General features: G+C 44.1%; 1 protein-coding gene across 1 annotated transcript in view; it reads left to right on the top strand.

The window, feature by feature from the left end:
- Positions 1-13982, top strand: part of LOC306928769 (rap guanine nucleotide exchange factor 6-like) — a gene marked incomplete at its 5' end in the record, with an annotated part of 97359 nt that overhangs the window by 71158 nt on the left and 12219 nt on the right. Inside the window, 5 exons of the mRNA XM_079509041.1 lie at positions 266-489; positions 2934-3107; positions 3297-3446; positions 4527-4646; positions 11435-11705. Coding sequence (XP_079365167.1) covers positions 266-489; positions 2934-3107; positions 3297-3446; positions 4527-4646; positions 11435-11705 — 939 coding nt within the window. The remainder of the gene's footprint in view (positions 1-265; positions 490-2933; positions 3108-3296; positions 3447-4526; positions 4647-11434; positions 11706-13982) is intronic.

Genomic DNA, 13982 nt, shown 5'->3' with positions numbered 1-13982 from the left:
AATGAACTGATGAACTGACACGTGTCTCCTTTCTTTTTTTACTCTTCGTCTCTCTCTCTCTCTCTCTCTCTCTCTCTCTCTCTCTCTCTCTCTCTCTTCACCTCTCAAATCTTCCCATGTCTTCTCGTCTCCTTGGTCTTCACTTAATGCTGCTTCCATCCCTCATCCTCCTCCTCCGATTACTCCACATGCTCTTTGAATGTCTGTCCCCCACCTCCTCCCTCTCTCTCTCTCTCTCTCTCTCTCTCTCTCTGCCTCTCTCTAGGTCTCTCAGCCAGGGCAGCACCAACTCCAACATGCTGGACGTGCAGGGCATACACGGCCACAAGAAGCGCGTGCGCCGCAGCTCGCTGCTCAACGCCAAGAAGCTGTACGAGGACGCGCAGATGGCGCGCAAGGTCAAGCAGTACCTGTCCAACCTCACCGTGGAGACGGACGAGGAGAGACACCAGCTCATGTCCCTGCAGTGTGAGCCCACCTACAGCACATGTGAGTCTAATTACTCTACGAGTCTAATGAGTCTATAGTCTAATGTCTCCCTGCAGCATGAGCCCACCTACAGCACATGTGAGTCTAATTACTCTAATGAGTCTAACGAGTCGAATGTCTCCCTGCAGTGTGAGTCTATAGTCGAATGTCTCCCTGCAGTGTGAGTCTATAGTCTAATGTCTCCCTGCAGCATGAGCCCATCTACAGCACATGTGATGGTGCGTTCACACGGGCAGACGCAAAGATGCAAAGACGAATGGGAGTATAATTTGAAGCAGCTGCATGCATCATTGCATCTTTTGCATCGTCATGTCGCTGGCTTCCATTGACAATGAATGGTAGACTGCATCTTTTACACCTGCCCGTGTGAACACAGCATGAGTCTAATTAGTCTAATGTCTCCCTGCAGTGTGAATCCACCTACATACAGCACATGGGAGTCTAATTAGTGACACGGCAGACTGTGTCTGACAAGTATGTCAACTGTATACGACTTGGTTGAATGCTTGATTCTGGTTGGTCAATTCAGCGGTGTGTTATTTCTGGATAATGACCGCTCCGCTCTATAACAGACCGATCTGTTCGGAGCACCTGGCTGCAGCCGCTGCGCTGCTTGGATCTTATGCTGTACCCAACATGACAGCCATGTAAACAAACCCACAATGTCGCTTAACAACATGCTTTCAAGAATGTTTTTGAAACATTTTTTGAACCGAGATGCAGTACCCGAAAATTGATTCCATTTGACACGTTGCGCTCTGCGGGCCGTAAGCAAGGAAATACTTTGTTTTGTTGTCACTTTTGGGTCAATTTATGAATTTGTGTATTAAGTAGCCGTGTAATAAGCGGGATAATGTATGGCTGCGTGGTCATTGTTGATTGATAAATCACGCTGTCTGTGATTTATCCATCAACAATGACCACCCAGCCATACATTATCTCTTATGTATTGTATGTAGCAATGTTCTGCCGTACAGGCACTTTGTAACTGGCTGTCTTTCCTTTGTCTGACTGCATTTGCAGTGTTTATGTCCTTTGTACTGGATAATGATGTTTGTGCGTTTTCCTGGGAGGTTTTGAGGTTTAATTACCATGAGGATTTAGTTTTTAATTAAACAAGCAGGTGTTTTGGTGAAGACAACTGAGCTGAAGCTTCATGCTGGAGGGAACCTTGTGCTATTCCTCTTTGTGAAATATTTATTACTGCCTTGCACTGCCATCTAGTGGTATGGAATGTGTCCTGCAGAACATAAACAAGAATAGAGGAGGTAGACTGTGAACGAGGCAGCTGTTCTCTAAAGGTCAGTGACTGTGTCAGAAACACTGACAGAACGTGTCTGTGAAACGGTACATTTTGTGTTGATCGCCATGTGGGCCGTTTTTAATAGGCTAAAATTTAGGTTTTATTAGTTTTCTTGAGTGTCTTGCATTTTGTCTTGTATTTTGTATCTTGTATTTTAAGTCATTACTTGGCATTTTTACTGTTGTTTTTTCTCTCTGTTAGTACCTCCTTGGTAATGTTTATGTACTGTTTTCTGCTTGTTTGCGGACTACGGATGGAAATTAGCATCCTTGCTAAATATTTACATTGCATTGAATGTGTAGTGTTCAGTAATGTGTGCTGTCCCGTCCAAATAAACGTATAAACTAAACTAAACTAAACATTATCAGTGCTGTGGTCAATAGTCAATACCCATAGTCCCATACGTCTGACAGACACCAGATGCCATTTTTGGGGGTCCCCAGCCTAAAACGTTGAGAACCCCTGCACTAGGCCACGCACGGACCCCCATTTGATACGATTTTACGATTTTATCTCTGAGACCCAAAATCTACATCTCAGTGTTAATTGAACTCTGAGAGTGTACAAATGGAACCAAGTTGTCCAGACCCATTTGGTTCCTCACTATCAATCATTTAGCTGTGTGATCCCTTAAGGATCACTGGTGGTTCCCAATCAAAAGTGAGGTGCTGGGACAACCACTTCCCAGTAAAATTAAGCCCATTTCATTATTCGACTATTTGAAAACAAAAACAAAATCTGCGAGCTGTATGGCTTGTGAGTTTGTAGATCTGCTATTGTCGAAACATTTTTGAATAAATATATAAAGACACAACACAAATGTTCTCGTATGGGGCCATGAAATCCTTACAGATCGGTGTCCTTCGACAGATACATTTTGACATCATGAATTTAGCATTACATTAATTGTGTCCCCTTGTGTCCTGGCTGTGGACAGTGTCTAAGAACCCGGATTAATTATCTCCCCTTGTGTCCTGGCTGTGGACAGTGTCTAAGAACCGGATTAATTGTGTCCCCTTGTGTCCTGGCTGTGGACAGTGTCTAAGAACCGGATTAATTGTGTCCCCTTGTGTCCTGGCTGTGGACAGTGTCTAAGAACCCGGATTAATTGTGTCCCCTTGTGTCCTGGGCTGTGTTGCAGTGTCCAAGAACCTGAGTGAGAGGCGGTCCACCAAGTCGGACATGTCCCCCGTGTCCCTACGCTCGGCGCTGCCCTCGGGGAAGACGCAGAACCGGGTGTCCCAGGTCCTCCAGGTGCAGGTCCCCCTGTATCCACTGCGCAAGAAGAGCACCTCTAAGGACATCGCCTCCACCAGTGAGCACAAACATAACATCTTGTACTTCTGTTTCATAATTTTCCAGCTGTTTGAGTCGTTTTTTTTCCTGTTGTTTCTTTTCTTTGACGTTACTTCCTGACTGTGCACTGCACCATAGTTCAACTTGGCTTAGTGTTGAGTCTCTCAACCGCGTGTGTGTGTGTCCGTCCGTCCGTCCGTCCGTCCAGACCACAGCTCTCCCCAGGTCATAAAGAAGCCTCCGGTCAGCTCGGCAGAGGAGTGGAGCTCCAAGCGAGCGACGTGTGAGGACACCGTGTCCACCGTGTCGTCCCTTCACTCCAGTCCCACCGTGTCTCCACAGGGCTCTCCGCGCAAAGGTCTGACTTTTTACTGACATTCTACTCTATCAAAGGTCTGGCTTTTTACTGACATTCTACTCCATCGATTAATCTTCGTATGAATAATAGAGGGTATGCGTGCGCAGCGTGTGACATCATCATCATGCCCGGAAGTTATGCGGGAACGCCTACTGAGTGGCCAAAAATACTTTCTGGCCTTGACAGCCCATGCTGTACATCCAAAGAGAAAAGTCCTGTCTGATTGCAATAGACAACGTTAAACGGCATTGAACTCACTTTGCCACTCGATTTGCCACTCGATTTGCCACTCACTTTATGCATGCACAATTGCGCATACCCTCTATAGTGAGTAATGACTTAATTGTTTTTGCCATTTAACACATTGGAACATCAATGTGTTCAATATATCTTTTAACTAACACAGACGTAAGTGGTGTTCAATCGCACAAATTTATGGGGGAAAAAAATAAATAATCCAAAACCTAAAAAAATGGAGTTGGGTGGTTTCTTCCCCAACTCCATGATATCTATTCATACTTTGCTATACTTTCAAATTTAAGTGGAAATATGACCATTACGCAAATATATTCATCTCAAATAATTGCAACGGCTGAAAAAGCTGAGTCTGGGTTTTCAACTGTTAACGCATTAATACCTTTGTCGCCTTAGCTTTTAATCACTTTAACCGCATTATTTTAAGCTTCTGTTGAAAAATGGCAGATATACAAGCTACAAACTTGTGGATGAGCTATAAAAGAAAAAAAAAGAAAGAAAGCAACGTGTGCAAATCTTTACATTTATTTTTAAGTGAACATTTTTAACTCAAATCTTTGCTTCTGGGGACCAATATATTTTGAGATGCGGGTCGGCGACCAAATTCATATAATTCTGGGGGTCCTTGACATGAAATAGTTTGAGAACCACTGACATAGAAACATAGATTATTCAGAAAACTCATGATTTAGAAAACATTTGTAGAATCTGGCCTCATGTCTCAATCGGTTAAACTGTTTAGAATCTCAAACCACGGCACGTTGTCGCATGTTTACACGTATTATTTTTTGTCCGTCTCGTCCCTGTCGTCCCTCCTCCCACCAGCAGGTGGCGTGCACAAGTCGCAGAACAACTCATCCAGCCAGATGAACCTTTCGGGCTCGTCGTCGTCGCTGACCAGCGACGCCAGCACCAAGGCGGTCAGCCTGCGCAGCTACGGCATAGGTGGGAGCCTCCTCCACAAGAGGGTCCTGCTGTTGACCAGGCAGCACAGCCACAGAGACCAGTACAGGACAGAGGAAGAGGGTAGAGGAGAGGAGATAATAGAGGAGGAGGAGGAAGAGGGAGATGAGAGGGGAGGGCATGAGATAGAGGCAGCCTTGTTTTCCTCAGAGCAGGGAGAGCCGCAGATCCACCTCCGTCCCCATGGGGGCGATCCTCCAGATCAAGTGCCGCTAGGGGCGAGACCGGGAAGCCTGGCCCAGAGAGGGACAGGCCGGCCGGGGGGAAGGTTGACCCCAGTGGCCCGCCGTTCTTTAGAGCCAGGGCCGAGGCCCGCCAGGCTTGCCTGCCCTCCTCCCCAGTCGCAGTTGACCACCACGAGCCCAGGCGGGGCGGGGAAGCCCTCGGCGGGCAGCCCTCTCAGACCTCGTCCCCATCAGCCCTCCTCCCTCCTCCGCAAAAGGTTGGGGTCGCCGTTCAGGGCGCTGAGGGAGCGGAGTCGGTCGAGGGAGAGGCTGGTGGTGGCGGTCGCGCAGGAGGAGTTCAGGCCCAGTTCACCCAAGAGACCCCGGAGGTCGCTCAGCCCCAACCCCTTCCTCTGGCTCTGCAGGTCCAAATACACAGGAGAGACCTGATCCATTTCCATCAGCCAAGGAAAAAAATATTCATTACATCGGAAAGGGTGGGGGGGGGCGTCAAAGAATGAAACAGCAGGTGGTATTTCAGAGAGAGAGAGAGAGAGAGAGAGAGAGAGAGAGAGAGAGAGAGAGAGGGAGAGAGGGAGAGAGGGAGAGAGGGAGAGAGAGAGAGAGATTTATTGAGGGACAATGAAACAACATCCCAGCCAGGGAAGAACATTTTAAAAAGACACTTTGACATTGGCAAGGTGGAGACCACTGATCTGTAATACTCTGCATGACTAATGTAATAACGTAATAATATAAGTGTCATTGCGTTTCCCAAGCTAACTGAGCCCCAAGCTATTTGAGCCCCAGCTCATTGAGCTCGCTGTGATCTGCATACAGAATAACACTTCCCTGCTTCCTTCACAGGTGTTTCCGATGATACTAATGAAGGCTCTGTTCCATTCTGGTCAAACAGAGTCAGGGTGCTGCTATTGTGCGTGTTGGCTCACTGGAAACACTCTGCTACACCAGAGGGTCTCAAAGTGTCCTTGAGTGGGATCCAAATGGCCCCGTACGGGTGTGTAACTCAGAGTGTACAAATGGAACCAAGTGGACCTGTTTGGTTCCATTTGTAAACTCTCAGTTATTATTAAAATGTTTGAGATCCGCTGTATAGTAAATGGAACAGAGCCATTAGTATCATCGGTAACACCTGTGAAGGAAGTAGGGAAGGGGCCCGGAAGTAGGAAGAGTTATTTTCCTAAATGGCTGCTGTGCATATATACCCTATTGCAGAGCCATTGTCTCCGCAATTTTGTGGAGCACTTGTTAAGCTTCACTTTAACGTACCTGTGCACGTGCAATTGGTTAAATCATTTGAAAACAAGACAGCCACATCGACAGCAAGGCCTGTGCGAGCTGTGCACGTTGTGCAGGATGTTGAGTGAACAAAAATGGAAGCGCTCCCCAAAATTGCTGAGACAATGGCATTGTGCGTTCGGGCCATCTCAGCCAATCACAGCGATGGGGCGGGGTTTTGCGTTCAGTGGCTTGGAACTCGTTAGGACACGTCCACTGAGGTTGAAGCCACTTGGCGGCCATATTGGTTTGCCCTAAACCTAAACAGAGTGAGGCTAGATGCACAGCTTACAGTTGTGAGACCTTCTTTATGAAACAGGATTTGTAAAACGTTACAAAACAACGTTGAAAATTGCCATGTGTCATATGTGTGATGTACTGTATCATACGTATTTACCACTATGGCTGTATTTAGGATAGTTTAATGGTTATCTGTCAATAACGGTGGCTATTGTCATATAAAAGATTCATCTATTGCTAAACTATCCAGATTAGCCTTAGACCGTTTTAACGGATTATCTGAATCTAAATGTTATTTTAGATGATGGGGCTAGATATTAGTCTGTTAGAGTTGATTTTTATTTATTTTTATCTTGAGGTATTATTGAGGTATTATTTTATTATTTGAGGAAGTGTTATTGTTCAGGGAGTAATTCCAAAATGGAGTCAGTGGCTTCACAAATAGTTCCATGGTCATCAATCCAGAGTTTATTATAGATGAGTGGTGCAGGCCGGGGCCAGGTGTGTGTGAAAAAACACCTGTTCAGAGGGTTCCCAGCTAGGGTTCAAGATGTTAGGTTATAGAGCAGATACACAAAGATATTGCCCGACAGCTTTGCTGTGATTTTCCACTTCCATCTGTTCTTGCTTTCTATATTGCTCGCTTTCTTTTTTTTTCTTTTTTCTTTCTTTATTTTTATTTAGAAAATGTTTCTCCACATGTAGCGAGAAGAGGACCTGCACAAGAACCTTGTTTACAGATGTAAAGCAGTTAATGGGAGGATGGAGACAAATGCTCCTAAAATACTTGAAATTGTCCTGAAGTGCATTGAACTGTGAAATCTGCATTCTTATGCAGTTACGGTTAAAAAAAGGAAAAAAAAAGATTCCCATTTGAAATGGTGTTATTGTACATAGACCTACCTCATTTTGTTTTACTTGTGAGTATTGTTTTGAATGGTATTGAATAGTTCAATAGTTGCTAGTTTTATAATACGTTCAGTCCGTCCGTTTACAGTTCAGTCTCTGTTCTTATACATGGAGTCCGGTGGCTATTTGAAACTAATTTGTAGACGTGTTGTGTACTGTACGTGTGTCGCCTAAACAGACTTAAAGGCCAGAGTTACTTACACTACAACTCACTCAGTCACAGCACGCTCTGTCTGCATGTGCTCTTAATTATTAAGTCTCTTAATTCACCTGCATGGTCTACTGAGGGTGTTTACTACAGTAATAATTCAGCTGCATGGTCTACTGAGGGTGTTTACTACAGTAATAATTCACCTGCATGGTCTACTGAGGGTGTTTACTACAGTAATAATTCACCTGCATGGTCTACTGACGGTGTTTACTACAGTAATAATTCAGCTGCATGGTCTACTGAGGGTGTTTACTACAGTAATAATTCACCTGCATGGTCTACTGACGGTGTTTACTACAGTAATAATTCACCTGCATGGTCTACTGACGGTGTTTACTACAGTAATAATTCAGCTGCATGGTCTACTGAGGGTGTTTACTACAGTAATAATTCACCTGCATGGTCTACTGACGGTGTTTACTACAGTAATAATTCACCTGCATGGTCTACTGACGGTGTTTACTACAGTAATAATTCACCTGCATGGTCTACTGAGGGTGTTTACTACAGTAATAATTCACCTGCATGGTCTACTGAGGGTGTTTACTACAGTAATAATTCATCTTCATGGTCTACTGACGGTGTTTACTTACAGTAATGGAGACACAACAAAAGGAAAGGATTCACACTTCTGTTAAAGGTGAACTAATCCCTAGGCAAATTGAGGCTTTGCTGCCATCTACAGGTTAAAGAAATCATCTAAAGGGCTTGGCTGATCTTGGTCCACTGTGACAAGCAGCGTTATAGAGCATAGCAGTGGACGTGGTTTTCTGGAACCACTGAAAACACTCCAATTCATTTTAAATTATGAGCCTAGAATCAAGCCATCCAGGATCCTGATGAGTCATGACCTCAAAACCTTTGATTCTGTGGGAAAATATATATGTATATATATATATATAAGATATACTACATTTAATAAATATGCGTTCTTTAGTGTTTTTAATTTTTATTTTTTTCACAGAATCAAAGGTTTTATGGTCATGACTCACCAGGATATTGGATGGCTGGATTAACATAATTGATATAAATATTTTTGTAAATCTCTATGGGAAAAACGAATGGCTGATTTTTCTGTAGGTCCAGAAAACCAACCACGCCAGCTCCTATGCTCTATAGCTGCTGCTAAAATATATAAGTGTGTAAGATTAGGTGTGTGAATGTGATCATGATGAATGTCAACTGACAACAGTTCTCATTGGCACACCTACATGTAAAACACTGATTATTCATACATTAGCTGCAGCTGTGTTGCAGCTGCTTACCTTGGGATTATTATCCTTTAGATGGCAGAAAAGTCACAAAATAGTCGTTAACGTGGCCTAGAGTTCAGTTCCCCTCTAAGAATCCCTACCAAGTTCGTGATGTAACTTTAACCAAGTACTTAGTTTGTTTTTTTTGTCTTTCCAATAAATTGGAACTGGTTTATACTGTACTGACATTTGTCTCTTAGGTTTACCCAAATGTACACATGGATTAGAGTTCTCAGTCGCCACGTCATTTGCATTCCATAGAACAGTGGTGTTCAACCTTTTTCGTATCAAGGGCCATTATTTTTTGGGGCATTTGAGCCACGGACCACCATTTGATGAGATGTAGCCTCTCAGACCCAAAACATTGAATATTTTGTTGTTGAATAAGATTTAGTCCACAATTCCATGCTGTAATGATATGGTACCATAGTAGGAGAGATAACAGGCAAACATTGATCAAAATAACAATTATTGCACATCCTATAATCGTGTAGACTTCTTGTAAATTGAGAGATGCAGATGTTTAACAATAATGTAACTATTGCGAGCGTAAAATTAAACCATGGTTTCATTTTACTCTCTCAAGAGTTAAAGATCTATAAAGGTCCATTAGGTTACCAACTCTAAATCATCTAGCTGGGGACCACCCGCAACCCCCTTGAGGACCACTGGTTGAAAACCACTGCCATAGAAGCATGTCTGCATGTTGGGCAGCAAAAATAGCTGATCTACAAGCTGTCAATGTGCCTGCAACGGCTATTTTCGGTTATTGAAGTGGTCAAACAAGCAATTATGTTCAAAAGTATCTTCCATAAAATCTTAATAGTCTCAGATAATTCATATAAAAGCCAAGGTTAAAGCTTTAATCTGTGATTTCTTCACCTGGTTGGCAGTATGTAGAACAGCACGAACAATATTACGGAAACATCATCATTTTACATATTGTGTTCATTGTTTAGGAATCTGTGATAGTGTGCTCCTTTCATAATGTTTCATGAAAAACAAATCCGCTTTATTTTGCTTTAATCCATGTGTACAAATTGATGCTAACACTAATACTCTATTGAAACTATCGCTGTTTCACTGTACAGTCCATCAAAACAACCGTCTGCAAACATTTTAGATGGGGGGGGGGGGGGGGGGAGTTTTAGTTGCTCAGTACTGATTCACTTCACTTTTTTATAGTTAAAAAATTAAACGGCATCCAGGAGTTTTTCCATGCAGTGTAAGGGAGTCCATCTTGATGCAAATACACCATCACACTAGTCAATACTCTCTGACCAATCAGTAGTCTGCGGTGTTTTCACATCACATGTTGGTGTCACTGGGGCGCATACATTGGTCCGACGTATTAACAGTCCGACATGCAACAGTCCGACACCTACGTGGCCAGTTAAGACTCACCCGTGGCTCCCGACATGCGTTGCCTGTTAAAACTCACACCGTGGCTTCCCTGTGAGGTTAGATCTCATTTACCGCCGCTATCTGGTGGATGGCTCAGGGCGCCATCTAGTCATTAGCCGTTTCACTCTGAAACCGAGAATCAGGAAGTAAAACTCCGCTATGTAACATGTCCCGCGATTGTCATTTTATCCACCCAAAATATACTTTTTGTAATCGAGGATCATATCGTTTCAAGAAATGGGCCGCAAATCAAGCTTGTTTTGACCCAAAAAGAAAAATCTGAGATATTATGATCCTAAAAAAACTGCGTCCCCATAGACAGCAAGGCCAGCAGAATATACGTTTCCCTTTTTTTTTCCACCTCACTAGAACCGGAGTGTTATGAGCGCGTACAGGACACAGTTGTGAACCGTAATCAATTTATATTAAAAAAGGCGCCATCGGCGTGGAGAAACATATGAAATAGGCTCAATTGGCATGTAATGAGTGGTTTGGTTAGGGCTTGGGGTAGGGTGTCAGACTAATGCCTGTCGGACTTTTAGTACGTTGTACCAAACACATGCCCCCGGTGTCACCATGCAGAGCTCACTTGGAACACTGACAGTGGTGATACTAAGAAAACAACCAGGTACTTTTCATCCGGCTCATGCACACGCGGGTCGAGGCCTCACCCACACATGGAAAACAATCGTCTGATTGTCCTGGCTGGGGGGAAACAGCAATTTAAATTAAATTCATTTTCAATGGAAGTCACATGGTTTGAAGAGACTTCATTGGAAGTCTTGTCTGGAATTCATCAGGCAATTGTTTTCCATGTTTAAGTGAGGCTTCGACCTGCGTGTGCAGGTGGTCAAGAAAAACTAAATAGAATTGACATATTTTTCAAAGGTTTCACAAACCGTACAAATCAACAGTAGCAGTTCCTGTCACCACCACCTTTACCTTATTTTGGGTACTTCTGATTCAGCCTTATGGTTTCCTGCCAGATGACTACAAATCATTGACCACAACATGACCACACGCTCCAGGCGATTTTGGAACACTTTCCTCCGAGGAGGAAAGCCTGGTGACGCGAGGTTAGGGTAGAAGTAAAAGTAGAAAGGAAAATACTACAGTACTAGAGTACATGCACTTAGTTACGTTGCACCGCCGCCGCCCGATCCCTCTGTCACTTCTCATTCCCAGTCTGTGTACGTTGCTCTGCTGTCGAAACAGAAAACCTCGAAATGACAACCTCTGTCTGCCTCCCCTCCCCTCCCCTCTCCCCTCCCCTTCAACACCACCCCCCAGGCTATGCCCTGTTGCCGGCCGGTAAAGCGGACAACCTGTCGGACTCCAGCCACAGCGAGATCTCGTCTCGCTCCAGCATCTGTTCGGTGGACTCTGTGCCGGCCCCGGGGTCAGAGGAGAGGTGCAACAGCGTCAGCAGCAGGAGCTGCACCATAGCTGCTGCTGCAACATCTGCTTTCACCACCGCCTCGAGTGCTGTTGCTGCCGCTTCCGGCGCCGTCGACAACAACACGGCTGTGACGCACACAGAGTGCAGCCAGCCCAGCACAAGGTGATATGACCCGCCGCAGTGGTGGTGGGGAAAGTACTCACATATTGCACAACACTTATGATGCCCAAGACGTGTCCACACGTCTTCATAATTACACCCGTAGGAGGCCGAAGACGTGTTCACATGTCTTCATAATTACACCCGTAGGAGGCCGAAGACGTGTGGACACGTCTTCAGGTCCTTTTTGAGTGGTGCAACCACTCCAAGGAACAGCAATGTCCATCTTAACCTATGTGACTGAGTACCAGTAGGGGCAAAAGTGGCGCTGTTGTGCCAGAAACAGAGAGTGAGAGATAGTGCTGCACTGTTGCCTGCTAATGAGAGAGAGAGAGAGAGAGAGAGAGAGAGAGAGGCAGGGGGAGAGGGGAGTTGCACCACTCAGTTCACATGGGTGTGATTTTAATGATATAAAACGCTAGGCAACGCCTAGCTCAGCCCCTCTCGGACCTTGGTTACAATATTAATGCTTCTAAAGAGAGATCAGACTTAGGCTGGCGATGTAGTAATGGAATATTTCATCTTTATTCTGGCGGAATGTGTTAAGTAAAATTATACCACAGGTCGTTTCGAGGAAGCAATCTGATTGGTTGAAACAGCCTTCTAGCCGTGGGTTAAACCAGCACCATTCACCACCTAATCAAAACAAAGAATTCAGCTGCTCTGTTCTCCCAGAGCGCTAGCAAACTCGATGGCTAGGCTAGCTAGTTTCTTGGGACATTTGTGGTCGTAGTGACTACATCTGTCATTAAAAAAATATATTCTTTCAGCGATTTTCTTAGTTTTAAGGGTAACTGTTGTATAATTGCAATATTACACTCGAGGGTGTGGGTTAACGTGATTATTGCCACTTAAGTGATGCTTGCGGAACTCGACTTCGTCTCGTTCCTCACCGCATCCCTGTCGTGGCAATAATCACGTTAACCCACACCCTCTCGTGTAATATTGCTTAAGTATCAATACTGCAATGTAGAAATACTCTGTTACAAGTAAAAGTTCGGAATTCAAAATGTACTTGCGTAAAACTGCAAAAGTATTGGCATAAAAATGTACTTAAGTATCAAAAGTAATTTAAAAATGTCAAATGTCTAAACAATCTTTAGAAAATAGCAGATCTACAGTGTTTAATGTATCTTTTGTAATAATAATCAAAGTACAGTAACTATAGTAACTAAAGTTTTCAAATAAATGTAGTGGAGTAAAAGTACAATATTGGCCTCTGAGATGTAGTGGAGTAGAAGTAAAAGTATTGTAAATTGTGAATACTCAAGTAAAGTATACCTCAAAATTGTACTTACTGTAAGATGTACTTTGTTGTACATCTTACTGTATGCCCGTACATGCAGATGCAGGTTGTTTATTTGCCCGTTGTAGAGCGTTGTAGACGTGTACAGTACAGTCGTAGGTTCTCTGTGCATGTTTATACATGCACTCTGTACATGTTTAAGTGCACAGACAGACACATACAGTACAAAACCAGCTGTTAACAAGAAAACATGCGCAACTCCATAATTCTCACTTGAAAGCAACACAGCAGAAGGTGTTCTGATACAAGCAGACAAACAGCTGTCGACACGCACGCACGCACACACGCATGCACACACACACACACGCACACACACACGCACACACACAACCAACATCTTGGGACTAAAGAGTATAATTTAAATTAAGTGTTACTGCTGGGTGAAAACAATACAAAGCACGAACGCACAAATTCTCAGTTGCCGAAACTGAAAGTAGGGATGTCCCGATCAACTGAAAGTAGGGATGTCCTGATCAAACTGAAAGTAGGGATGTCCCGATCAACTGAAAGTAGGGATGTCCCGATCAACTGAAAGTAGGGATGTCCCGATCAACTGAAAGTAGGGATGTCCCGATCAACTGAAAGTAGGGATGTCCCGATCAACTGAAAGTAGGGATGTCCCGATCAACTGAAAGTAGGGATGTCCCGATCAACTGAAAGTAGGGATGTCCCGATCAAACTGAAAGTAGGGATGTCCCGATCAACTGAAAGTAGGGATGTCCCGATCAAACTGAAAGTAGGGATGTCCCGATCAAACTGAAAGTAGGGATGTCCCGATCAAACTGAAAGTAGGGATGTCCCGATCAAACTGAAAGTAGGGATGTCCCGATCAAACTGAAAGTAGGGATGTCCCGATCAACTGAAAGTAGGGATGTCCCGATCAACTGAAAGTAGGGATGTCCCGATCAAACTGAAAGTAGGGATGTCCCGATCAAACTGAAAGTAGGGATGTCCCGATCAACTGAAAGTAGGGA

The sequence above is a fragment of the Electrona antarctica genome (assembly GCF_951216825.1).
Source record: "Electrona antarctica genome assembly, chromosome: 8".
Classification (NCBI taxonomy): Eukaryota; Metazoa; Chordata; class Actinopteri; order Myctophiformes; family Myctophidae; genus Electrona; species Electrona antarctica.
Note: the sequence above shows the minus strand (reverse complement) of the source record. Positions and strands in the feature narration are given on the sequence as shown.